Source organism: Sapajus apella, unplaced genomic scaffold (genome assembly GCF_009761245.1).
Source record: "Sapajus apella isolate SASKATOON/1434 unplaced genomic scaffold, GSC_monkey_1.0 scaffold64, whole genome shotgun sequence".
NCBI lineage: Eukaryota > Metazoa > Chordata > Mammalia > Primates > Cebidae > Sapajus > Sapajus apella.
The window spans coordinates 6,449,142-6,475,910 of record NW_022437004.1 but is presented as its reverse complement, the minus strand read 5'-3'; the positions used below and the strand labels follow the sequence as shown (position 1 = coordinate 6,475,910).

The 26,769-nt window shown below is 36.3% G+C and overlaps 1 protein-coding gene across 10 annotated transcripts in view; it reads right to left on the bottom strand.

Annotated features, from left to right (window-relative positions):
• Positions 1 to 26,769, bottom strand: part of CCDC18 (coiled-coil domain containing 18) — a 101,816-nt gene that overhangs the window by 49,922 nt on the left and 25,125 nt on the right. For 8 of the 10 annotated variants that reach the window (XM_032247975.1, XM_032247978.1, XM_032247982.1 and 5 more), the window contains 8 exons: positions 24,837 to 25,128; positions 15,655 to 15,779; positions 14,625 to 14,785; positions 10,911 to 11,134; positions 9,172 to 9,282; positions 8,353 to 8,484; positions 682 to 816; positions 450 to 527 (listed from right to left, as the gene is read on the bottom strand). In XM_032247975.1, the coding sequence (XP_032103866.1) occupies positions 450 to 527; positions 682 to 816; positions 8,353 to 8,484; positions 9,172 to 9,282; positions 10,911 to 11,134; positions 14,625 to 14,785; positions 15,655 to 15,779; positions 24,837 to 25,128 (1,258 nt within the window). The remainder of the gene's footprint in view (positions 1 to 449; positions 528 to 681; positions 817 to 8,352; positions 8,485 to 9,171; positions 9,283 to 10,910; positions 11,135 to 14,624; positions 14,786 to 15,654; positions 15,780 to 24,836; positions 25,129 to 26,769) is intronic. The other 2 variants (XM_032247980.1, XM_032247983.1) reach the window with 2 other exon arrangements.

Sequence of the window (26,769 nt, the reverse complement as noted above, 5' to 3'; positions counted from 1 at the left end):
ATTCTTTCAATATTTTGTGGGTCTAAAATTTTAAAAAATAAATTAGAAATTAATTAATTATAGCTAATAAACAATAAAAACCCAAAGCATCCACTACTCTGCTGAATTTCTTATTTGAACAGAGCTTGAAAGACTGAATCTCATACAGATAAGCATCCATTACTCTGTTCAATTTCTTATTTGAACAGAGTTTGAAAGTCTGAATCTCATACAGATAAACATCACAAGAATGTCTCCAAAAAGAAATAAATAATTAACCAGGCATGTTGGAGCACGCTTGTCCTAGCTACTCAGGAGGCTGATGTGGGAGGATTACTTGAGCTCAGAAGTTCAAGGCTGCAGTGAGCTACTGTCATGCTACTACACTCCAGCCTAGGCAAATGAGAGATTCTGTCTGTTAAAAAAAAAAGGAAATAAAGAAAAATAAATTAAAATATTAGCATACTAGCCTTGATTGTTTCTTCAGATACTTGATTCTGTAATGCTTTTAAAGCTTCATCTTTCTTCATATTTTCCTTTTCCATTTCCTGACAACATACAGATCAGTAAGAAAAATGTAAGTATGCAAATATTAGCATTAGTAACAGACTGTTAACTGATGTGATTAGATTTAAAGGCAAGTTATAGAAATATAAAATATTAGTCAACTTTTAAATAGCACGTTTATAAGGATGATTTTACCCCTTTGCTTTCCGTCAAGAGTCTATCTAGTGATTCAAGATGATGCTGTTTGCATATTATATCTTGTTGCAACATGGACATGGTCTTTTCTTGTTCTTTAAATTGTTGGTCCTTTTTCTCTAGTTGAGCTTCAAGCTAAACATGAAAACAGAATTTTCATATTAAATATTTTAAAATTTTGAAACATTTTAAATATTAAATACATGTGAAACTACAACTGAAATTATGTAATTTCTGTATTTTGCCAAATTGTCTTCAGCTTCTCTCTTTTTAAGGAAGAAATGAAATCACATGCCTATCTCTTCTCCCTTTCCTCCCTCACCCATGCTATGCTGAAAGTCTGTAGCATCCTCATACATGTTTTGTGTGCTTTTACAAAATATTCTTGAACAATATGTAGTTTTCCATCTTGAAGTTTTACATAGATATCAACACCTCTAAGTTTTGGCAATCTGCTTTTTCCAATCAATATTGTTATAGACATTCATCCATGTTGATATATGTGGATCTAGTTCATTTACTTTAATGTAAGTACATTATTCTATTGTAAAAATAAAGTGTCTACTCTTATACTCAGGAACAGTTAGATATTATAACTACATACCATTACAATAGTGCTATAATAATATATGTCTTTATATATGTCTTTTTATGTACATGTGTAAGAATTCCTCTAAAACACACCACCTAGAAATAAACTTCCTAGTTGTAAGATATGTACATTTCCAACTTCATTAGGTATTTTTCTTCAAAGTGCCCCATTAGAAATAAAAGAATTCTCATTCCTCATAACTTCACCAATAGTTGGTGTTGACACTGTCAAAAAAAGTTTGTGAAGACAAAATAGGAAATTACTGAGTATGTATGTATATATTATATAAACAGAAGTATAAAATTAATGTTTTATCTTTTGATCTGTATCACACATACATACTCCCATATAACAAGAGTATGACAGAAACAGGGATAACTAAAAAATATTAAAATAGGCAGGGTGCAGGCTCATGCCTGTAATCTTAATACTTTGGGAAGCTGAGGCAGGTGGATCACTTCAGCACAGGAATTTGACATTAGCCTGGGCAACATGGCGAAACCCTGTCGCTACGAAAATTAGCTAGGTATGGCGGCATTTGCCTGTAGTCCCAACTACTAGGGAAGTTGAGGCAGGAGGATCGCCTGGCTTGGGAGGTTGAGGCTGTAGTGAGCCATGATAGTGCCACTGCCCTCTAGCCTGGGTGACAGAGCAAGATCCTGTCTCAAAAAATATTTATATATATTAAAAGAAAGGAGGCCGGGCGCGGTGGCTCAAGCCTGTAATCCCAGCACTTTGGTAGGCCGAGGCAGGTGGATCACGAGGTCAAGAGATCGAGACCATCCTGGTCAACATGGTGAAACCCCGTCTCTACTAAAAATACAAAAAATTAGCTGGGCATGGTGGTGCGTGCCTGTAATCCCAGCTACTCAGGAGGCTGAGGCAGGAGAATTGCCTGAACCCAGGAGGTGGAGGTTGCGGTGAGTCGAGATCGCGCCATTGCACTCCAGCCTGGGTAACATGAGTGAAACTCCGTCTCAAAAAAAAAAAAAAGAAAGGAACTCTGAAAACAATCAAATAACACATCAAAAATTAGAGGGCTTTAAAGCAACTTAAGATATTCTAGAAAAAGGAACATTTGCAAGTTAACCTTTCCACCATAATGAAAAAAATAAATTTTGGAATTCTGAGTTCTATTAAACAAAGGAAAAAAATTTAAGGTATGGAGATGAAGTCCAATAGAAAAAATCATTAAAAAGACGGTTTAGTAACTTCAGAAATTTCTCCGAAGACACGACTACATTAAAAGAAATTTTATTAGTAAACAAGATTAAATTATGTTATGACCATAGATTTTCATAGGATCTGACTCATCAATTATCAGGGAGGTCCTTTGACAGACACATCTTGCCAATTCTCTGCAGGTCTTCAATATTTGACATTTCAAATACAGTATCTTCCTAGAATTTCTGCCACCCTCATTAATCCTGGTAGAATTCATCAGGAAAAAAAAAAAGTTGAAAAAAAATTTTTTGTTGTTGTTTTTTGTTTTTTTTTTGGTTTTTGAGACGGAGTTTCACTCGTTACCCAGGCTGGAGTGCCATGGCGCGATCTCGGCTCACCGCAACCTCCGCCTCCTGGGTTCAGGCAATTCTCCTGCCTCAGCCTCCTGAGTAGCTGGGATTACAGGCACGTGCCACCATGCCCAGCTAATGTTTCGTATTTTTAGTAGAGACAGGGTTTCACCATGTTGACCAGGATGGTCTCGATCACAATCTTGACCTCGTGATCCACCCGCCTTGGCCTCCCAAAGTGCTGGGATTACAGGCTTGAGCCACCGCACCCAGCGAAAAAAATTTTTTATCTTATAAATCAGTAATATCACTTTTGAAAGTCTATCATAAAATAATCTAAAATATGAAAAAATACCTTTATAAAATCAAAAAAAAAATTAGTCATTATTCTGAAAAACAGGAGTAACTCAAATGATAACCATCTGTGAAAATCAGCTACTAAAAATTATGTTTATGTGTGTTTGTGGATATATGTGTATTATATACATGTAAAACTGCAAAGATAGTGGGAAACCAGAAGATATATAGCAAGATTTTAACAATAATTCTAGGTTGCAGGGTTTTTAAAAAATTAATTTATATACAGTACATGTTTTTTCTTTTTCTTCTGCTCTCCAAATGATAGCTTTTAACTTTTTCAGAATGCCACAGAAATGAACAGTAGATGGATGGTATAAAATGGACAGCTATACAGTATATAACATTTTGAAATTGGCTTTCTTTCACTTGGCATACTTTGGAGATTCACCCATGTTTTTGCCTGTATCAACAAATTCCTTGTTATTACTGAGCAGTATTCCATTGTACAAAGGTACCATAGTTTGTTTATCCATTCACCAAATGAAGAACACTGGGTTGTTTCCAGTTATTGGCAATTATGAGAAATGCTACTACAAACATTTGCATATGAGTTTTAGTGTAAACTAAGTTTCATCTGTCTAGAATAAATATTTAGAATTAATGGGCCGTATGCTAAGTGTATGTTGAACTTTATAAGAAAACATCAAATTGTTTTCTAGAGTAGTTGTACCATTTGGCATTCCTGGTAGTTTATGGGAATTCCAATTGATTTGCATCCTGGCCAACGTTTGCTATTCCTAGTTTCTGTCTCAGTGTTCTAATAGGAATGCGGTGGTATTTCACTGTACTTCCAAATCACATTTCCCAAATGACCATGTTTATCATATTTTCACATGCTTATTTTCTATTCATATATCTTTTTTGACAATAAATAATCAAGATCAGAGATTAACTGAAGGAGACAGAGACATGAAAAACCCTACAATAAAAACTCAATGAATCCAGGAGCTGTTTTTTTTGAAAAAATTAATAAAACAGACCACTAGCTTGACTAATATAGAAGAAAAGAGAGAAGAATCAAACACACACAATCAGAAATAAGGGGGATATCACCACTGACCCCATAGAAATACAAACAACCACCAGAGGATACTTATAAACACCTCTATGAACATAAACTAGAACATCTAAAATAAATGGATAAATTCCTGGACACAGACACCCTCCCAAGACTGAACCAGGAAGAAATTTAATCTCTGAATAGACCAATAATGAGTTCTAAAATAAAGGCAGTTATAAATAGCCTACCAACCAAAAAAAAGCCCAAGACCAGACCAACGACAGCAGAACTCTACCAGAGGCACAAAGAAGAGCTGGAATCATTTCTACTGAAACCATTCCAAATAATTGAAAAGGTGGAATTCCTCCCTAACTCATTCTATGACGCCAGCATCATCCTCATACCAAAACCTGGCAGAGATACAACAAAAAGAGAAAACTTCAGGCCAGTATCTTTGATGAACATCAATGCAAAAATCTTCAATAAAATACTGGCAAATCAAATCTAGCAGCACATCAAAAAGCTTATCCACCACAATCAAGTTGACTTCATCCCCAGGATGCAAGGTTGGTTCAACATACACAAATCAATAAATGTGATTCATCACATAAACAGAACCAAATCAAGAGTCTACAATGAACTTAAACAAACTCACAAGAAAAAAACAAACAACCCCATTGAAAAGTGAGCAAAGGATAAGTACAGACACTTCTCTAAAGAAGACATACATGTGGACAACAAACATACAAAAAAAAAATAAAAAAAGCTCAACATCGCTGATCATTCAAGAAATGCAAATTGAAACCACAATGAGATACCGTCTCAAAAAACAACAGACAATGGAGAGGTTACAGAGAAAAGTAACATTTTTACCACTGCTGATGGAAGTGTAAATTCGTTCAACCATTGTGGAAGACAGTGTGGTGTTTCCTCAAAGACCTAGAGGCAGAAATACAATTTAACCCAGCAATCCCATAACTGGGAATATACTCAAAGGAATGTAAATCATTCTATTATAAAGATACATGCATGTGTATGTTCACTGCAGCACTATTCACAATAGCAAAGATATGGAATCAACCTAAATGCCCATAGGTAGGCTGGATAAACAAAATGTGGTACATACACACTATGGAGTACTATGTAGCCACAAAAAGGAATGAGATTATGTCCTTTCCAGTGACACAGATGGAGTTAGAAGCCACTATCCTCAGCAAACTAACACAGGAACAGAAAACCAAATACCAGATGTTCTCACTTATAAGTGGGAGATGAATGATGAGAACATATGAACACATGGGAGGAACAACACACACTGAGGCCTATCAGGGAGTGGGATGAGAGAGGGGGTGTATCTGGAAGAACAGCTAATGGATGCTAGGCTCAATATCTAAGTGATGGGATGGATGATATGTGCAGCAAACCACCATGGCACACGTTTACCTATGGAACAAACCTGCACATGTACCCCTTAAGTTAAAAGCTGAAGAAAAAAACCAAAATGTAGAAACTAAAAATATAGGCCCCTTTACCCCTCCCTCTTTACTCTGTAGTTGTCACACGTATTATATCAACATACCTCACCAGTAAATTTTATAAATTTCTTCTTTCAACTCCCATAGAGATTATAAAAATCCTATATTTACCAAATATTTACTGCTTTTGTTGCACTTCCTTTATTCCTGAGGTCCCAAGTTACCCACAGGTATTAGTTTTTTGTTTTTGTTTTTTTTTTCCCCGTGAGGAACTTTATCATTTCTTTTAGAACAAGTCTGCTGGTGACAAATTCTCTATGATGTCCTTCATCTAAGAATGTCTTTATTTGACCTTCATTCCTAGAGAATATTTTTGCTGGATATAAAATAGACAGTTTTTTTCTCTTTCAGCATTTAAAAAATGTTGTTCTATCCATACTTTTTGATGAGAAATCTGCAGTAATTTTAACATTTGTTCCCTTAAATGCAGTGTCATTTATCTCTGGGTGCTTTCAAAGTTTTTCGTTTTAGTTTTTGGCAAGGATTTTGATGTGTCTAGAAGTAGTTTTCTTCAATGTTATCCTCATAGTTTTTCTTTTTTTAAATTTTGTTGATTTCCTTAATTTTGTAAGTTTAGTTCCTTCATCAAATTTGTAAAATTTTCAGACATTATTCCTTCAAATATTTTCCTGCACCAATCTCATCCTCTCCTTTGACTCTGAAGACAAGAATATCAGACCTTCTGATAGGTCCTTCCCCATATGTCCCTGAGGCTTTGATCATTTTTTTAATAAATCTTTTTACTTCTTGGAAAGAAATATTTTCTCTCTGTTGCTCAGACTGAGTAATATCCATTAATCTACATTCAAGTTCACTGTCTTTTTCCTCTTGTCTATTCCATTCTCTTCCAAACTACTTCTAGACACATCAAAATCCTTGCCAAAAACTAAAACGAAAAACTTTGAAAGCACCCAGAGATAAATGATACTACATTTAAGGGAACAAATGTTAAAATTACTGCAGATTTCTCATCAAAAAGTATGGATGTAAGAAGACAGAACAACATTTTTTAAATGCTGAAAGAGAAAAAAACTGTCTATTTTATATCCAGCAAAAATATTCTCTAAGCCCATCCAAATTACAGCAGCCTCTGTGGTATGTGTGGTTTCACTTTCCACAGTTCAGCTACCTACAGCCGACCCTGGTCTGAAAATACTAAATGGAAAATTCCACAAATAAACAATTCATACATTTTGAATTGCATGCTGTTCTGAGTAGTGTGATTAAATCTCATGACGTCCCACTGTGTCCAGCTCTGAACAAGAATGATCAATTTTCCAGCATATCCACGCTGTATATAAGCTACCTGCTTGTTAGTCTCTTAGTAGCCATCTTGGTTATCATATCAACTGCCATGGTATCATAGTGCTGTGTTCAAGAAACTCTTATTTTACTTAATAATGGCCCCAAAGCAAAAGAGTAGTGATGCTATCAATTTCGATATGTCAAAGAGAAGACATAGCATGCTTCCTTTAAGTGAAATGGGGAAGGCTCTTGGCTTAATAAGGAAAGAAAAAAACTGCATGCTGAAGTTGCTAAGATCTACAATAAGAACAAATCTATCCATGAAACTGTGAAGAAAGAAAAATAAATTCATGCAAGTATGGCAGTTGCACCTCAGACTACAAAAATTACAACCACAATGCATAATAAGTGTTTAGGTAAAATAGAAAAGGCATTAAATTTGTAGGTAGAAGACATTAGCAGAAAACATGTTACAACTGACTACAATGTGTTACACTATAAAGTATTGAGTATATATTAAGACTTCAGCAAGGATCCCCTGAAAAAAGTGATACCAAGTCATTTACTGCAAATAAGGGATGATTACACAGATTCAAGAACAGGTTTAGACTGAAAAATACTAAAATCACTGGAGAAGCTGTGTCTGTTCATGAGTCAGCTGCTGCCACATTTCCAGCAGAGATGAAGAAGCTGACTAAGGAGAAAAGATACTATCCAAAGCAAGTCTTCATTGGAGCAAAACTAGGCTGTTCTAAAAGAAGATGACCCATAGAACTTACAATCATAAAAGTGCAAAGGAGGCACTAGGCATAAGAGAGAACACACTTTTATAAGAACAAGTTTTCACATAACTTTTATGACAGTATTTTGTTACAATTGTTCTATTTTATTAGTATGTTTCTAATCTCTTACTGTGCCTAAAATTAAGCTTTATAATAGGTATGTATATATAGGTAAAAATATATAGGATTCAGTACTATCTATGGTTTCAGGCAGCCAATGAAGGTCTTAGAATGTGCCTCCCATGAATAACCGGGGATTACTGTATTTATTTTTTTTCTTTTACTTTGTCTTGCATTTTTGGTCTTACATTTTCTTTTCTACATTTAAGCCAAGGTCAAGAGTGCTTCTATTATTTTGCTTTTTCCTCTCAATCTTCAAGCAACCGATATTTTTAGGGAAATGGAGACTACAGAATTACTCTTACTTTAATAATGTCAAAAATAATGATTACAGCTGAAACAGAAGGCATACTATATTTGTTTAAAGCATTGAAAAATTATTCAGAAAGACTGGGATCCTAATTACAACTATTGCCGCTAACTTTTGTGTGTCTTTGTGTCCTCATCAACAAAATTAAAAGTGCTAGGCTAGTAATGTTTAAGTTTCTTTTCAGTACTCATATTCTAAATATGTATTACTTACTCTTTCAATCTGCTTTTCCATTTCTTTATGCTGTTCCAAGTGAATTTTCTTTGCTTTTTCAAAGGCTAAACAAATTTTCTCATGCTCAGTATTGATATTGGTTTCTAGACTTCTTATCTTTTCATTCTTTTCCTAGAAACACAAAACACTTTAAGAGTGTAATTGATTTGAAAGGCCAAGGCAGGTAGATCGCTTGAGCCAAGGAGTTCAAGACCAGCCTGGGCAACATGGCAAAGACCCCATCTCACAAAAAATACAAAAAATTAGCTAGGTAGGTGTGGTGGCATGCACCTGTGGTCATAGCTTCTGGGGAGGCTCAGGTGGGAGCCTTGGAGGCCAAGGCTGTAGTGAGCCATGATTGTGCCACTGCACTGCAGCCTGAACGACGGAGTGAGACTTTGTCTCAAAAAAAGCATAACTGAAAAGCAGTTTTAAATAAAAGTACATTAGTCAAGCATTAAATATGTCATAATGCATTCTTCAAAGACCACAGTAGTTTATACTTCAAATTTTAACAAAATAGTTAAAAGTATTTTATCGAGATGAGAAGATTAAACTATTTTAAATATGAAGAAGCATATTAAAGAACTACCATTATCTTCAATTCGATTAGGACAAAAATGAGAAAACTTGGATAATGACTTGCCATATAAGCCTATTAACTTAAAAATATAAACAAGAAATGATCAGGGAAGAGTTTAGTAGAATTTATACTTTCCTATATGGTATTTAGTAATAACAATGCTAAAACAAATATGCTGTCACAAATTAAGTGCTTAAAAGTCACAGTAAATTTGTAGTAACAAAGATAAGTTTTACCATAAGCTCCTGTTCTAGTTCGGCATTTTTTGCAGCAATAGAAGAATAAGCAACTATTTTTTCTTCCAGCTGTTTCTCAAGAGTTAAAAGTTGAGAACATTTCTTTGTCATCTGAAAACACATTGAAATAAATGTAAAATTATTTTTTAAAGGTAATGCCTTTACATCCTAAACTCAAACACCTGCTCCTCTTTTCAAAGTTCAAATACATTGTGTCTAGATAAATTGGGCAAACTTAAAGTTACAAACATTTAGGATGCAAAGCGAATAACTTTTTAATCCACATAAGTACTTAAAAAAATAAACAACAATTTAGAAGAAAAACAAAGTGAAAACAAAGAATCACTTCTAATACCTATGTAAAATATAAGTAATTTAACTCAGACCCCATACCAAAAAGGACAATACCCTAATCTAATTTTTAAAGTAGCTGTTAAAGACTGAAATAAGTATAGTAGAATGTTATCAGCAGTTATTTCTGGTGGTAGAATTACCAATGGTTCATTTTCTCCTTTTCCCCTTTTATATTAACAAGACTGTGTAATTTTTATAATTTAAAAAAGTTATTAATCCCAATATTTCGCAATTTTCTAAGTAAGCTGGTAGCTATAATTGTAGACTGTCTAAATCTCCATCTCCATTATTAACACAAGTTCCTATCTTACAGCTCTTTTCCTCAGCCTTGACTACAGACTTTTAGCTGAGAAAGCAGGTATTTAAAAAGTATACCTATAGAAGACTGCAGCCTCTGGTTTGAAAGTTGAGCAGAAGATACACACATGCGGCCCTGGGCACTCTTATCCTAATGAGACACCCTCATCCTGTCCTCAGTGAAAATGAAGACAAGATATTCACAAACCACTCATTATCCCCTTTTCAGAATGTAATTCCTTGTGTATTTGTATCAGGTTTACATGCGGTTGTTTAAAAATACAGATTCTTTAAACAGTAGAAATATACAAAAAATAAAACTACAGATTCTGGCTAGGTGTGGTGGCTCACACCTGTAAACCCAGCATTTTGGGCTACTGAGATGGGGATTGCCTGAGACAGGAGTTCAAGACCAGCCTGGGCAACACAGTGAAACTGTCTCTACAAAAAAAAAAAAAAATAGCTGGACATAGTGACACATGCCTGCAGTCCCAGCTACTTGGAAGACTAAGGTGGGAGAATGGCTTCAGCCCAGAAGTTCAAACTTACAGTGTGATATGATCATAACACTGTACTCCAAACTGGGCAACAGAACAATAACAAAAAAAAAAAGAAAAAGGAATAAAAAAGCAGACTCTTGTGCCCATATATACTGAATCAGACTTGCTGGAACAGGACCCAGAAACATGCATATTAAACAGGCTTCCTAGAAAGTTTGGGGTTTGCTAAAATTTTAAATCCTTTATTATCACTCTTTTTCTTCCAACTGCATAATCCAAAGTTTTTATTTGGAAATGTGTATTAACTATATTAATTTATCCTATGGAAGAAATAATAGGCTGCAACGCAATATTATTTCCACCAAATTTGAGATCTTTTACCCACTACAGAGTTTTTCCTACTTTTAACATAAGTTAAAACACAAAGGTTTCCAAATATAATCTTAAAATAATTTATAACTTACATACTACCATTTTTAAAAAACTTTAAATCTGTATGTAAACATATAATTTTTATAAAACCCTAAAATAATACTCTTTGCTCTAGCTCAAAAGTTAATACATATATCCAGTTAATTCCAAGCTTACTTCACTTTCCAGTTTGCTGGAGTTCGAAGCTTTCTCTAGTAGCTCCTCTTGAATCAGCTGAAACTGACTAGTTCTGTGAGCCATGTTAACCCTCAAATCAGAGTTTTCAGCTTCTATTTGTATCAGTTTAGTACGCAGTTCTTCTATTCCAGTAACAAGTCTTTGCCTCTCTTTTTCATATTGCTTGTTCACAGTATGTTGATTTTGATCTTTTATACTTTCCACTAATACACATAAAAGGAAAATTGTTCTGAATAAGACTTCAAGAATAAAAACCTACTTAAATAGTTGAAAGACTTAATCATAAACAAAGTTCAGTTTCTGATCTAAAGAGTACTAAAATGAACAGAGAATAAGACACTCAATAAGGAAATCAAGGAATAAGTAAAGTACTTTCTAAATTAAATACATAACAAAGAGGAAAAGAGTTCTGAATCACTCACTTTTCTAGATAGCTAAGACTATTCCTTTGTACCAGAGATGTTGAGTCTTTCTCTACCTTTTAAATTCCAATTTTTAATAGAAATGATTGTAAAAAAACTTTTTTTAAGTTGTCCTGTTTCCTTAAACTGAAGTTAATCATAAAATTTATTTGGACAATTTGAGATCATTAAGAACATTTTTATGTACTACATATATAGATGCAGGTTCGAAAGCTACAAAGAGTGAATTCTTCCTGACCCCACTGTCTTTCTCTTCAAATCAGCTGATGAGAATTCAGTGATGCTTTTTAAAAAACTACTGAGGGTAGCCAGGCACAGTGGCAAGCACCTGTAATCTGAGCTATCCCCAGGCTGAGGTGGGAGGATCACTTGAGCACAGGAATTCAAGACCATTCTGGGCAACATAGCAAGATCCTGTCTCAAAAAAACTACTGAGCATTATCAGAAGTAGTTGTTTGACCATGCTCCTTCTCCACTATAAACATATACATTTCTTACTCCAAGGTAAGTAAGCCTTCAGGAGTGCTTTTAAAAAGCATAATATAGATGATTACATGAGAACACACATAGATGTAGAAACAAGAAAAGATACACTTTGTTTCAAGATTTGCATAAGTAGCCATTTCTAATAAATTCTCTACATCCATAATATTTCACTTTCTAGGCTATCTACCTTTTATTGGTTCTGTTCTTGAGGTAAGAGAATCTATAACATATTATATTTATTACCACCTCTAATTACTACTATTCCCAATTTGGAACACTCATCAAGATAGATCATATGTCGGCCAATAAACCAAGTCTCAAAACACTCTTAAAAATGAAGTCCTAGCCAGGCACGGTGGCTCATGCCTGTAATCCCAGAACTTTCGGAGGCTGAGGCAGGCGGGTCACAAGGTCAGGGGTTTGAGACCAGCTTGACCAACATGGTGAAACCCCATCTCTCCTTAAAAATACGAAAATTAGCCAGGCGTGGTGGTGCACACCTGTAATCCCAGCTACTTAGGAGGCTGAGGCAGGAGAGTTGCTTGAACCCAGGAGGCGGAGGTTCTGTTGAGCCAAGAGTGTACCACCGCATTCCAGCCTGGGCAACAGAGCAAGACTTCATCTCAAAAAAGAAAAGAAAAAGAAAAAAGAAAAAAAAAACGAAGTTCTATAGTGTATGTTCTCTGATCGTCAATAATGACACAAAAATATCTGGAAAAACCTCCAAATATTTAGAAATAAAACACATATAGCATGAGTCAAACATAAAATCATAAGCAATAACTATATTTTGAACTGAATGAAAATGAAAATACAACACATTTTTTTTTTTTTTTTGAGACGGAGTTTCGCTCTTGTTACCCAGGCTGGAGTGCAATGGCGCGATCTCGGCTCACCGCAACCTCCGTCTCCTGGGTTCAGGCAATTCTCCTGCCTCAGCCTCCTGAGTAGCTGGGATTACAGGCACGCGCCACCATGCCCAGCTAATTTTTTGTATTTTTAGTAGAGACGGTGTTTCACCATGTTGACCAGGATGGTCTCGATCTCTTGACCTCGTGATCCACCCGCCTCGGCCTCCCAAAGTGCTGGGATTACAGGCTTGAGCCACCGCGCCCGGCCCGAAAATACAACACATTTTAAAAAGTAGTGGAATATAGCCAAAGCACTGCTTAAGGGAAGTTTCTATCCTTAAATACCTAGATGAGAAAAGAAAACAGGTCTAAGATCAATAATCTAAACTGTTACTTTAAGAAAAGGTGTTTTTATTTTTGTTTCATAGAAAAAAGAACAGAAAATTAAACCTAAAAGTAAACTGGGTAGGAGTATAAGGGATCTTGACGGAAATGTCTTATGTCTTGATTGTGGTGATGGTAACAAGAGTTAAACATTAAAACACAAACACCTGACAAAACTTATCAAACTGTATATTAAAATTAGTGCATCTTAATTGCAAGGGTCCCCAACCCCTGGGCCACAGACTGGTACCAGTCCATGGCCTATTAGGAACCAGGCCACATAGCACGAGGTGAATGGTGGGCAAATCAGCAAAGCTTCATCTGTATTTACACACACTCCCAATTGCTCACATTACTGCTTGAGCTCTACCTCCTGTCAGATTAGCGGCAGCATTAGATTCTCATAGGAACACAAACCCTATTATGAACTGCACATGCACAGGATCGAGATCACACTCTCCTTATGAGAATCTCCTGCCATAAGGAGTGTGGCATAAGATGATCTGTCACTGTTTCCCACGACCCCGAGACGGAGCCGTCTAGTCACAGGAAATCAAGGTCAGGGCTCCCACTGATTCTATATTATGATGAGTTGTATAATTATTTTGTCATATATTACAATGTAATAATAATATAAAGTGGACAATAAATGTCATGCATTTGAATCATCCTGAAACCACCCCTGCACCCACACCTTGTCCATGGAAAAATGGTCTTCCAAAAAACCAGGCCCTAGTGCCAAAAAGGTTGGGACCACTGTCTTATCGGATGTCAATTTTACTTCATTAAAGAATAATACAAAGTCTAATAATTCTTTTTTTTTTTTTTTTTTTGAGACGGAGTTTCACTCATGTTACCCAGGCTGGAGTGCAATGGCACGATCTCGGCTCACCGCAACCTCTGCTTCCTGGGTTCAGGCAATTCTCCTGCCTCAGCCTCCTGAGTAGCTGGGATTACAGGCACGCGCCACCATGCCCAGCTAATTTTTTGTATTTTTAGTAGAGACGGGGTTTCACCATGTTGACCAGGGTGGTCTCGATCTCTTGACCTCGTGATCCACCCGCCTCGGCCTCCCAAAGTGCTGGGATTACAAGCTTGAGCCACCGCGCCTGGCCCAAAGTCTAATAATTCTTAAGTAACTTTTGCTATCTTATCATACCACAACTAGTAACGGATTATCCTAAGTATGTTTGATAATAGAAACCAAACAGTTGATAAATCTGTTCTTTAAAAACCATCATCTGAGAACACATGGACACATAGAGGGGAACAACACACACTGGGATCTATCAGAGGGTGGAGGGTGGAAGGAGCAAGTGGATCAGGAAAAATAATTAAGGGGTACTAGGCTTAATACCTGGGTGATGAAGTAATCTGTAAAACAAACTTCCAGGCCACAAGCTTACCTATGTAACAAATCTGCACATGTATCCCTGAATTTAAGTTAAATTAAAAAAAAAAAAAAATTTAAATAAAGTTTTTTTTAAAAAAAAATATCATCCAAAACTCTGAATATAATTTATTAAAATAACTCAATATAATATACTTACCTACTCGATGACCACCTAGCTTTACAGGTTCTGTTTCTAAACTACTTAATTTGCCACTTTCTTGGCTGTCATTGCAAGTAATAAGACTCTGAGATAACTGATTTGCAGTTAGGTTTGCATGAAGCTTTTGAATTTCTGCCTCTTTTATTGCAAGCTTAATCCTGGCACAAAAGAAAAGAAGTGAAAAGTTATTAAAAGATTCTATAAAAATATTTCATACTGTACTATTTTTCACCTTTCAAGTTGATTTAAAAAATTAGAATTCTGATATTCATCAACTCTTTAGGTAGGACATGAAAACTCCTATATACCACTGTAGGATTACAAATTGGTTCAGCTGTTTTACAAACTTGATGGTATATGGTAAAACTGAAAATGTACATACTCTATAACCCAGCAATTTCACTTTTAGGAATATATAATACAGAAACTCTCATATGTATGTATAAGAAAACATGTATAAGGATGTCCTTTGCAGCACTGTTTGTAGCAGAAAATAGAAACAAGATACCTATAAAGGAATGGATAAATTATGACACTGTTATAGGACAAAATCCTATACTGCTATTAAAAGTAACTAACCACATAAATCCATTCATTAATCTATCTCAATATGAGTGACTTTTTAAAATACTGCTGAGTGAAAAAGTAAAATGGTACACAATATACAGTACACTTATATTTGTGTATATGAGTATAAACATACAAAAATAAATAGAGAAATACATATCCAATTCACAATGGCGGATACTTTGGGGAAAAATGGGACTAGTCATAAGGATCAGAGGGTATTATCCATCCTGTAATGTTTTATTTTCTATTTAGAGAAACAGATTTAAAACAAATACTACAAATTTTAGGGAGAATCAATGCTAGTTAAGAAGATTTAATTCTTAGTTGTGGAATCACAGGTATCTATTAAAATACTCTCTGAGCTCTTCTGTATATTTTTTTAAGTCCTCAATTAAGGGTCTTAATCACCGATAAAAAACATTCTCTTTGCTGTAACTGCAGAATCTGAAAACTGTACCTCAATTCTGAAATCACCAGTTTACTTCCCTCACAGCAGCCGACGCAACTGTCTTCCTTGTTTGACAAGCTACTCATCTGGTATTTAGAAAGAGATGATTTAAAGCCAAATATTTCTCTTTTTAACTGCAAGTTTAAAAACAAACACATGTAAACTTATGTACATGGGATACAGCTGCTTTTTAATTAAGAACTCCAAATTTTAAAAACCATGAATTTAATGGAAACAAGTTAATGTCCATCAATAGAATAAATAAATACATTAAGAAATATTGAGAGAAAAAAAAGAAAAAATAAGAAATATTAAGATAATTGGAAAACTATAATAGTTAAAAGAAATAAGCCTGAGTCACATAAATCAATATGGACACATCTCATAACAATATTGAGTGAAAAACAAATTATAATTGCAAACAGTATTTTCATAAAAACACTAAGCAATATATATATATATATTTCTAAATGCATCTATATGTGACAATATTTAAAACAGAGATGAGAAGGATACACATGAAATTTCAGAATAATTGCCATTTCTGAATGGCAGAGAGGAGAGAGGAAGAGAATAGGGATCTGACAAGGTATATAAAGAAGTTTTACCTGTAAAGTTTTATTCTAAAAAAATATAAAATTGATAAGGCAATATGTGTCCCAGATTTTACAAAGTTGATACACTGGCACATGGACCTTTTTGCACATTTGGATAATACAGAATTTTAAAAGACTGTTATTATAAAAAGGAGCAAGGTAAGCACTTAATGACTTCTACCTTCAAACTATAACCAAATCATACCACTTTTTCTAATCATATCATTCGTAGCACTACATGAAACACACAATCAAGCATACATTACCACATTTGGAACCATATCTCAAATGATTCTGTTTTTAGATTTCTTTTTCTTAAAAGACAGAGTCTCACTCTGTCACCCAGGCTGGAGCTATGATCATAGCTCACTGTAGCCTCGAATTCCTGGATGCAAGCAATCCTCCTACCTCTGCTTCTTGAGTAGCTGGGACCATAGGCATGCGCACCATGCCCAGCTAATTTTTGTATTTTTGTAGAGTTGGGGTCTTGCTATTTTGCCTAGGCTGTTCTTAAACTCTTAGCTTCAAGAGATCCTCTCACTTCGGCCTGCCAAAGTGCTAAGATTACAAGCATGTGCCATATATTTCATATATGAAATAATTCTTATACACAAATGAGAATGCCAATTTAAAATTGTCATCTGCGCCAGGCGCGATAGCTCACGTCTGTAATCCCAGCACTTTGGGAGGCCAAGACGCGTGGATCACCTGAGGTCGGGAATTCGACACCAGCCTGACCAATATGGAGAAACCCTGCCTCTACTAAAAATACAAAAACTTAGCCAGGAGTGGTAGTGCATACCTGTAATCCCAGCTACTTGGGAGGCTGAGGCAGGAAAATCGCTTGAACCTGGGAGGTGGAGGTTGTGGTGAGCACAACCAAACTGGGCAACAAGAGTGAAACTCTGTCTCAAAAATAAAAAAAAAAAAAAAATAATATCAGGGATACTAAGTTCACACAGTTAGAAAAAAAGAAAGAAAAAAATATAATAAAAATAAAATTGTTATCTGTATATGATTACTTTCTAATTTCAAAAGCAAATAGTATATTAAAAATCTAAGCAACCCCAAAACCTAAAATGCAATAAAATAAATAAATGGGAAAAAAAAAATCTAAGCAAATAAACAGCATCCTGGGAAAGCAGATATAACAGGAGTTAAGAGCTTATGTTCTAGCAGATGGCCGAATAGGAACAGCTCCGGAGTGCAGTTCCCAGCAAGAACAACGCAGAGGGTGGTGAGTGGCCACCGCATTTCCGGACAAATTTTCACTGCCCACAGACCAGGAGATTCCCAGGCCAAAAAGCACCACAAGTTTTCAGCATAGCGGCTTCAGCTGGTGCTGGGTTGGTGCCCAGAAACTCACAGAAATCTGGGTGGCCATTTCAACTGGCACCTGGAACACTGGGAGACAGAGCCACCCATTCAACTAAAAGGGAGGGGGCAGAGAAAGGGAGCTAGGCGATCTGGCTCGGCCAGTACCACCCCACAAAACAAGCAATCTGAAACGCTCTGGATTGAGAGTTTTGCAGCAAGCGCAGCTGGACCCAGGATAGTCCAGCTCAGTTGGGGGAACGGCGACCACCACTACCGAGGCAGTTCACACAGCAGCTGGGCAGAACCTGCGGCAGCACGTCAAGAACTTATAAATAAAGCTGATCTTCCTAGGACAGAGCACCTGGGAAAAGGGGCAGTTATGAGTTCCGCTGCAGTAGACTTAAAAGTACCTGCCCAGCATCTCTGCACGGAAAAACAGAGCTCCCAGCACAGCACTTGAGCTCCTATAAGGGACAGGCTGTCTCCTCAGGCAGCTCCCCGACCCCCGTATACCCAAAGAGACACCTCATAAAGGCAAGCTCAAGCTGACATCTGGCAGGTACCCTTCTGGGTTGAAGATAACAGAATAAGAAACTGGCAGCAACCCTTACTGTTCTGCAGCCCCCGCAGGTGATCCCCAGGCAAGCAGGGTCTGGAGTGGACCTCCAGTGGTCCTGCAGCAGAGGGGCCTGTGTTGTTGGAAGGAAAACTAAGAAACGGAAAGAAGTATCTTCATCATCAACAAAAAGGACGTCCACTCAGAGAACCCATCCGAAAGTTAGCAACTACAAAGACCACAGGCACATATATAAAGCCACTAAGATGGGAAGAAACCAGTGCAAAAAGGATGAAAACACCAAAAACCAGAACACCTCTCCTCCTCCAAAGGATCACAACTCCTCACCAGCTAGGGATCAAAGATGGATGGAGAATGAATCTGATGAATTGACAGAAACAGGCTTCAGAAGGTGGGTAATAACAAACTTCTCAGAGCTAAAAGAACATGTGCTAACCCAATGTAAAGAAACTAAGAACCTAGAAAAAAGGTTAGATGAGATGCTAACTAGAATAAACAGCTTAGAGAAGAATATAAACAACTTGATGAAGCTGAAAAACACAGCATGAGAACGTCGTGAAGCATACACAAGTTTCAATAGCTGAATCAAACAAGCAGAAGAATGGATATCAGAGATTGAAGATCAACTCAATGAAATAAAACGAGAAGGCAAGAATAGTGAAAAAAGAGTGAAAAGAAATGAACAACGCCTCCAAGAAATATGGGATTATATGAAAAGACCTAAACTACCTTTGATAGCAGTACCTGAATGTGATGGAGAGAATGAATCCAAGCTGGAAAACACTCTTCAGTATGTCATCCAGAACTTCCCCAACCTAGCAAGGCAGGCCACCATTCAAGTCCAGGAAATACAGAGAACACCACAAAGGTATTCCTCAAGAAGAGCAACCCCAAGGCACATAATCGGCAGATTCACCAGGGTTGATATGAAGGAAAAAATGCTAAGGGCAGCCAGAGAGAAAAGTTGGGTTACCCACAAAGCGAAGCCCATCAGACTCACAGCGGATCTCTTGGCAGAAACCCTACAAGGCAGAAGGGAGTGGGGGACAATATTCAACATCCTGAAAGAACTTTCAACCCAGAATTTCATATCCAGCCAAACTAAGCTTCGTAAGTGACGGAGAAAAAAAATCTTTTATGGACAAGCAATTGCTGAGAGATTTTGTCACCACCAGATGCCTTACAAGAGCTCCTGAAAGAAGCACTAAACAAGGAGAGGAACAACCAGTACCAGCCACTCCAAAAACATACCAAATGGTAAAGACCATCAACACAACGAAAAAAATGTGTCAATTAATGGGCAAAACATCCAGCTAGCTTCAAAATGGTAGGATCAAATTCACACATAACAATATTAACCTTAAATGTAAATGGGCTAAATGCCACAATCAAAAGACACAGACTGGCAAATTGGATAAAAAGTCAAGACCCATTGGTGTGCTGTATTCAGGAAACCCATATCACATGCAAGGACACACATAGGCTCAAAATAAAGGGATGGAGGAAGATTTATCAAGCAAATAGAGAGCAAAAAAAAAAAAAAGCAGGAGTTGCAATCCTAGTCTCTGATAAAATGGACTTTAAACCAACAAAGGTCAAAAGAGACAAAGAAGGGCATTACATAATCGTAAAAGGATCAATGCATCAAGAAGAGCTAACAATCCTTAATATATACACACCCAATACAGGAGCACCCAGGTACATAAACTAAGTTCTTAATGACCTACAAAGAGACTTAAACTCCCACACAATAATAGTGGGAGACTTTAACACTCCACTGTCAATATCAGACAGATCAACGAGACAGAAAATTAACAAGGATATCCAGGACTTGAACTCAGATCTGGAACAAGCGGATCTAATAGACATCTACAGAAATCTCCATCCCAAATCCACAGAATATACATTCTTCTCAGCACTGCATTGCACCTACTCTAAAACTGACCATGTAATTGGAAGTAAATCAATCCTCAGCAAATGCAAAAGAACGGAAATCATAACAGTCTCTCAGACCACAGGGCAATCAAATTAGAACTCAGAATTAAGAAACTAACTCGGAACCACACAGCTTCATGGAAACTGAACAACTGGCTCCTGAATGTCAACTAGATAAACAATGAAATTAAGGCAGAAATAAAGATGTTCTTTGAAACCAAAGAGAATGAAGACGCAACGTACCAGAATCTCTGGGACACATTTAAAGCGGTGTCTAGACGGAAATTCATAACAATAAATGCCCACATGAGAAGCAAGGAAAGATCTAAAATCGACACCCTATCATCAAAATTGAAAGAGTTAGAGGAGCAAGATTTTAAAAAAATTCAAAAGTTAGCAGAAGACAAGAAATAACTAAGATCAGAGCACAGCTGAAGGAGACAGAGACATAAAAAACCCTTCAAAAAAATCAATAAATCCAGGAGCTGGTTCTTTGAAAAGATCAACAAAATAGACCACTAGCCAGATTAATAAAAAGAAAAGGGCGAAGAATCAAATAGATGCAAAAAAATACAATAAATTCCACAGAAATACAAACTGCAATCAGAGATTACTACAAACAACTCTATGTACACAAACCAGTAAACCTGGAAGAAATGGATAAATTCCTGGACATTTTTCACCCTCCCAAACCTAAACCAGGAAGAAGTTGAAATCTTGAATAGACCAATAACAAGGGCTGAAGTTGACACAGAAATTAGTAGCCTACCAACCAAAAAAAGTCCAGGTCCAGAGAGATTCACAGCTGAATTCTACCTGACATACAAAGAGGAGCTGGTACCATTCCTTCTGAAACTACTTCAAACAATACAAAAAGAGGGAATCCTTCCCAAATCATTTTATGAGACCAACATCATCCTGAAACCAAAACCCAGCAGAGACTCAGCAAGAAAAGAAAACTCCAGGCCAATATCCATGATGAACATAGATGCAAAAATCTTTAATAAAATACTGGCAAACTGATTGCAACAGCACATCAAAAAGCTTATCCACCACAATCAAGTAGGCTTCATCCTGGGGATGCAAGGCTGGTTCAACATACACAAATCTATAAATGTAATCCACCAAATAAACGGAACCAAAGACAAAAACCACGATTATCTCAATAGATGCAGAGAAGGCCTTCGACAAAATTCAGCGCCCTTTATGCTAAAAACTCTCAATAAATTAGGTATCAAAGGAACATATCTCAAAACAATAAAAGCTATTTATGACAAACCTACAGCCAATATCATACTGAATGAGCAAAAACTGGAAGCATTCCCTTTGAAATCCAGCAGTAGACAGGGATGCCCTCTCTCACCATTCCTGTTCGATATAGTATTGGAAGTTCTAGCCAGAGCAATTAGGCAAGAAAAAAAAGTAAAAGATATTGAGTGAGGAAAGGAGGAAGTCAAATTGTCTCTATTTGCAGACGACATGATTGTATATTTGGAAGACCCTATCATCTCAGTCCAAAACCTCCTTAAACTGATAAGCAACTTCAGCAAAGAACCAGGATACAAAATCAATGTGCAGAAATCACAAGCATTTCTATACACCAATAACAGACTAACAGAGAGCCAAATCATGAGCAAACTCCCATTCACAATTGCTACAAAGAGAATACCTAGGAATACAACTAACAAAGGATGTAAAGTACCTCTTCAAGGAGAACTACAAACCACTGCTCAGCAAAATAAGAGAGGACACAAACAGATGGAGAAACATTCCACGCTCATGGTTAGGAAGAATCAATATTGTAAAAATGGCCATACTGCCCAAAGTAATTTATAGATTCAACACTATCCCCATCAAGCTACCAATGACCTTCTTCACAGAACTGGAAAAAGCCACTTAAACTTCATATGGAACCAAAAGAGACTGCATGGCCAAGACAATCCTAAGCAAAAAGAACAAAGCTGGAGGCATCACGCTACCTGATTTCAAACTATACTACAAGGCCACAGTAATCAAAACAGCATGGTACTGGTACCAAAACAGAGATATAGAACAGAACTGAGGCCCTGGAGGCAATGCCACACATCTACAACCATCTGATCTTTGACAAACCTGACAAAAACAAGCAATGGGGAAAGGATCCCCTGTTTAATAAATGGTGTTGGGAAAACTGGCTAGCAGTGTGCAGAAAGCAGAAACTGGACCTCTTCCTGACACCTTACACTAAAATTAACTCCAGATGGATTAAAGACTTAAACATAAGACCTAACACCATAAAAACCCTAGAAGAAAGCCTAGGCAAAACCATTCAGGACATAAGCATAGGCAAGGACTTCATGACTAAAACACAAAAAGCATTGGCAACAAAAGCCAAAATAGACAAATGGGACCTGATTAAACTCCAGAGCTCCTGTACAGCAAAAGAAACAATCATTAGAGTGAACTGGCAACCAACAGAATGGGAAAAACATTTTTGCAATCTACACATCTGACAAGGGGCTAATATCCAGAATCTACAAAAAACTAAAACAGATTTACAAGAAAAAAACAAACAAACCCATCCAAAAGTGGGCAAAGGATATGAATAGACACTTTTCAAAAGACATATATGAGGCCAACAAACTGAAAAAATGCTCATCATCACTCATTATTAGAGAAATGCAAATCAAAACCACATTAAGATACCACCTCACGCCAGTTAGAATGGCGATCATTAAAAAATCTGGAGACAACAAATGCTGGAGAGGATGTGGAGAAATAGGAACACTTTTAAATTGTTGGTGGGAGTATAAACTAGTTCAACCATTGTGGAAGACAGTGTGGCGCTTCCTCAAGGACCTAGAAATAGAAATTCCATTTGACCCAGCAATCCCATTACTGGGTATATACCCAAAGGATTACAAATCATTCTATTATAAAGACACATGCACACTTATATTCATAGTAGCACTGTTTACAATAGCAAAGAACTGGAACCAACCCAAATGCCCATCGACGACAGACTGGATAAGGAAAATGTGGTACATATACACCATGGAATACTATGCAGCCATAAAAAATGATGAGTTAGTGTCCTTTTTAGGGACATGGATGAATCTGGAAACCATAATTCTCAGCAAACTGACACAAGAATAGAAAATCAAACACCGCATATTCTCATTCATAGGCAGATGATGAACAATGAGAACACATGGACACAGGAAGGGGAGCATCACACACTGGGGTCTGTTGTCCAGGGCCAAGGGAGGGACATTGGGGAGGTGGGGAGGTCACAGAGGGATAACATGGGGAGAAATGTCAGATGTAGGTGATGGGGGGATGGAGGCAGTAAACCAAATTGCCATGTGTGTACCTGTGCAACAATCCTCCATGATCTGCACATGTACCCCAGAACCTAAAGTGCAATTAAAAAAAAATTTTTTTTAAGATCTTAGGGTCTAGTTTAAATTTGGCTACTTATCAGTTGGGTAATATTTACTTCCTTAGGTCTAGGTTTCTTCACCAATAAAATGATGATATTGCATCAGATGATTTCTAATATTCTTTTTGGTTCATAATTCCATAGTTTGCAATAGTTTAACATGGGTAAGTCTACCATCTAGTTTACCATATATTCATATGTGAAATCAACCATAATATATTTACCTATACTTCCCCCTGACCTTTCCTTCATTTTACACCTATCGATTACAAATTCCTGAATAGGTTTACTTACCTTCTCCCTAATCTTACTTATATATAAGGTCACAAATGTAACTCAAAGCAAAAAGGTGGTAGACTATTATTATAAAAACATTTTAAAGTTCTATGCCATTCTAGTAAGTACATGAAAAGTTGCTCATCATGAGCCATTAAAGAAATGTAAATTAAAACCACAATGTGATACCACTTTACACTCACTAAGATGGTTATAATAAAGACAGACAGACAAGAACAAGTGTTGGGAAGGAAGTAGAGAAACAGGAACCCTCATACGTTGCTGGTGAGAATGTAAAATAGTGTAGACATTTTGGAAAACAGTTTGGCATAAATTTACCATATGACCCAACAATTCTACTCCTAGGTATAACCCAAGAGAAAGAAAACAGGTCTAAAGACTTGTATGCAAATGTTCATAGCAGCATTATTCTTAATATCCAAAAGCGGAAACAATCCAAATGTCCATCAACCAGTGAATGGATAAAATGTAACATATCTATATAATGAAATCTATTTAGCAATAAAAAGAAATGAAATACTGATATCACAACATGAACGACTCTCAAAACATTAAGAATGCAAAAAAACAGATGTAAAAGAGCACATACTGTATGAGTTCATTTATGTGAAATATCCAGAAAAGACAAATCTATCGACGCAAAAACTATTAGTGTCTTCCTAGGGGTAGGAGTGAGTACAGGGACTAATTATAAATGGGTATAAAATATCTTTTGAGGATGATAAAAATGTTTCAAAGCTGGACTGTGGTGATTGTTCCAAAACTTGCAAATTTACTAAAAATCATATATTAGTACACTAAAAACAGGCAAATTTATGGTACGTAAATGATACTTCAAGAAAGCTGTTTAAAAAAATTCTTTGCCATTATACATGGCATCTGAGAAACTAAGAAAAAGTCAACAATGGTAAGTGCAGGAAAAAAAAAGAGATTAGAGAGAAGAAAAATTCACGACTAAAAGTATAAAGGAAAGAAAAAATTAAATGACAGTCTTTTCTAAAACACTTTGGTAAAATTCTTTTCTTCTGTTACGTAATCACATACTTACTGGCAACTGGGATATAATTTTTTCCAAACTTCTTAGTTCTATTCTTGAACTTTCAATTTCTTGTTGACATAAATCTAATCGCTCATTCTGTGCCGCAACACGAACCTTTAATTCTCGGTTTTCATTCATTAAACAAAACTTGTCTCTAAGTATTTCATCTTTGTTCTCTAACTCACTCTCTAGCTTCAGAATACTTTGTCTAGATTCAGTTAATTGTGCTATGACGTCTGAATTTTTCACTGCCATGATCCTTAATTTTTCTTTTCCATTGCTATTTTCTTCTCTTAACTGCCTATGACGAAAAAAGAATAAAAATGAAAATAAAATATATATGCATTCATTTTCAATCATATTTATTTAATCACATTAAAAGTTTTTTAAAGCTTAATTCTAAAATAATACCTGCTCACATTTACTAAATACCTACTTCTGCATGCCAGGCACTTAACTTTATGTGCTTGGCACTATTATTACTTCTTATTTACAGATGAGGTAACTGAGGCACAAAAAGGCTATATAACTTTCCCAGTGTCTCACAGTAAATGGTGGGCTGAAATCTTGAAAGCATTTCTGCTCCCAGTTTAATTGTATAAGACAGGATATCTAACTCCAAAATCCCTGACATAGTAGGGATTTTGTATTACCAACAAAGTTTTGGATTCCTAAAACAGGAGAGAAAAGTAAACTGGCTCTATTTGTAAAACAGGAAGGAAAAGTAAACTGGCTCTACATAATTGTACAATCGGCTTAAGAGCCCAGCATCAGTGACTTTCTGTTCTTACAAGGATTCTTTTAAGAAATACTGCATCAGCTACTCTTTTGAGACGGAATTTCACTTGTTTCCCAGGCTGCAGTGCAGTGGTGCAATCTCGGCTCACTGCAACCACCGCCTCCCAGGTTCAAGTGATTCTCCTGCCATAGCCTCCTGAGTAGCTAGGATTACAGGCACATGCCGCCACATCTGGCTAATTTTTGTATTTTTTTAGTAGAGATGGGGTTTCACCATGTTGGCCAGGCTGGTCTCTATCTCCTGATCTCAGATGATCCACCTGCCTCGGCCTCCCAAAGTGCTGGGGTTACAGGCGTGAGACAACTCACTGGGCCCAGCAACTCTTAATGGCACAGAGGGAAATACTGTGTTGAAAAACTCAGACATTTTAGAAAGGTCAGACTCCAACTGTGAAGCTTTAAAAATATCTTAACCAATTTATTTCACTTATATTTGAAATATGAAAATAATTTTTTTTGAAAAATATGAAAATAATGACTTAAAAATCATATCTAATTAAGTATACAAGAATTCTTTCATTAAGTACAAAAATTTTAAGTGATAGGGGATTCCATCATAGTGTAATTGGCAGCATTTTTCTTTCTTAAAAGTAGATCTTGCAATCGATAACAATAGATTCTAGAAAATATTCTAGTAAAAAGTATCTTTACTCCCTCCTCCTTGGCAAAAATACTAAACACAGTACCTTAAGGGAAGTATGGCAAAATTAGACAAACCAGTTATTCTGATCGCTTTCCACTCCTCCTTTTTAAAAATTAACAGTTTGAAGTGATAAAGACTGTTTAACATTAACCTCTGAAAGTTGATGGGTATTAGTTTTGAGAGGACAATATGATATACTAGAGAGAGTATAGGAGTCAGAAGACTTTATCTTTCTGACCTTAGTAAATTCTGGCTACTCTTGAGGCTTCTGTTTCTTTACTTATAAAATGAGAAGTTTGGACTAGGTAATTTTTTATGATTTGAAAAACATTTTTATTAGAACATCGGATACTATACACATTTTACTAGCTAACTAATATGGTCATCTATCAAGGACATTATGTCTATTAATTTTCTCTAAATATATGCCAAGTAAATGTGTTGATCAGTATCTCTCCGTATTTACAAGTATATTAGCATTAACACATTTTACTTCATTTC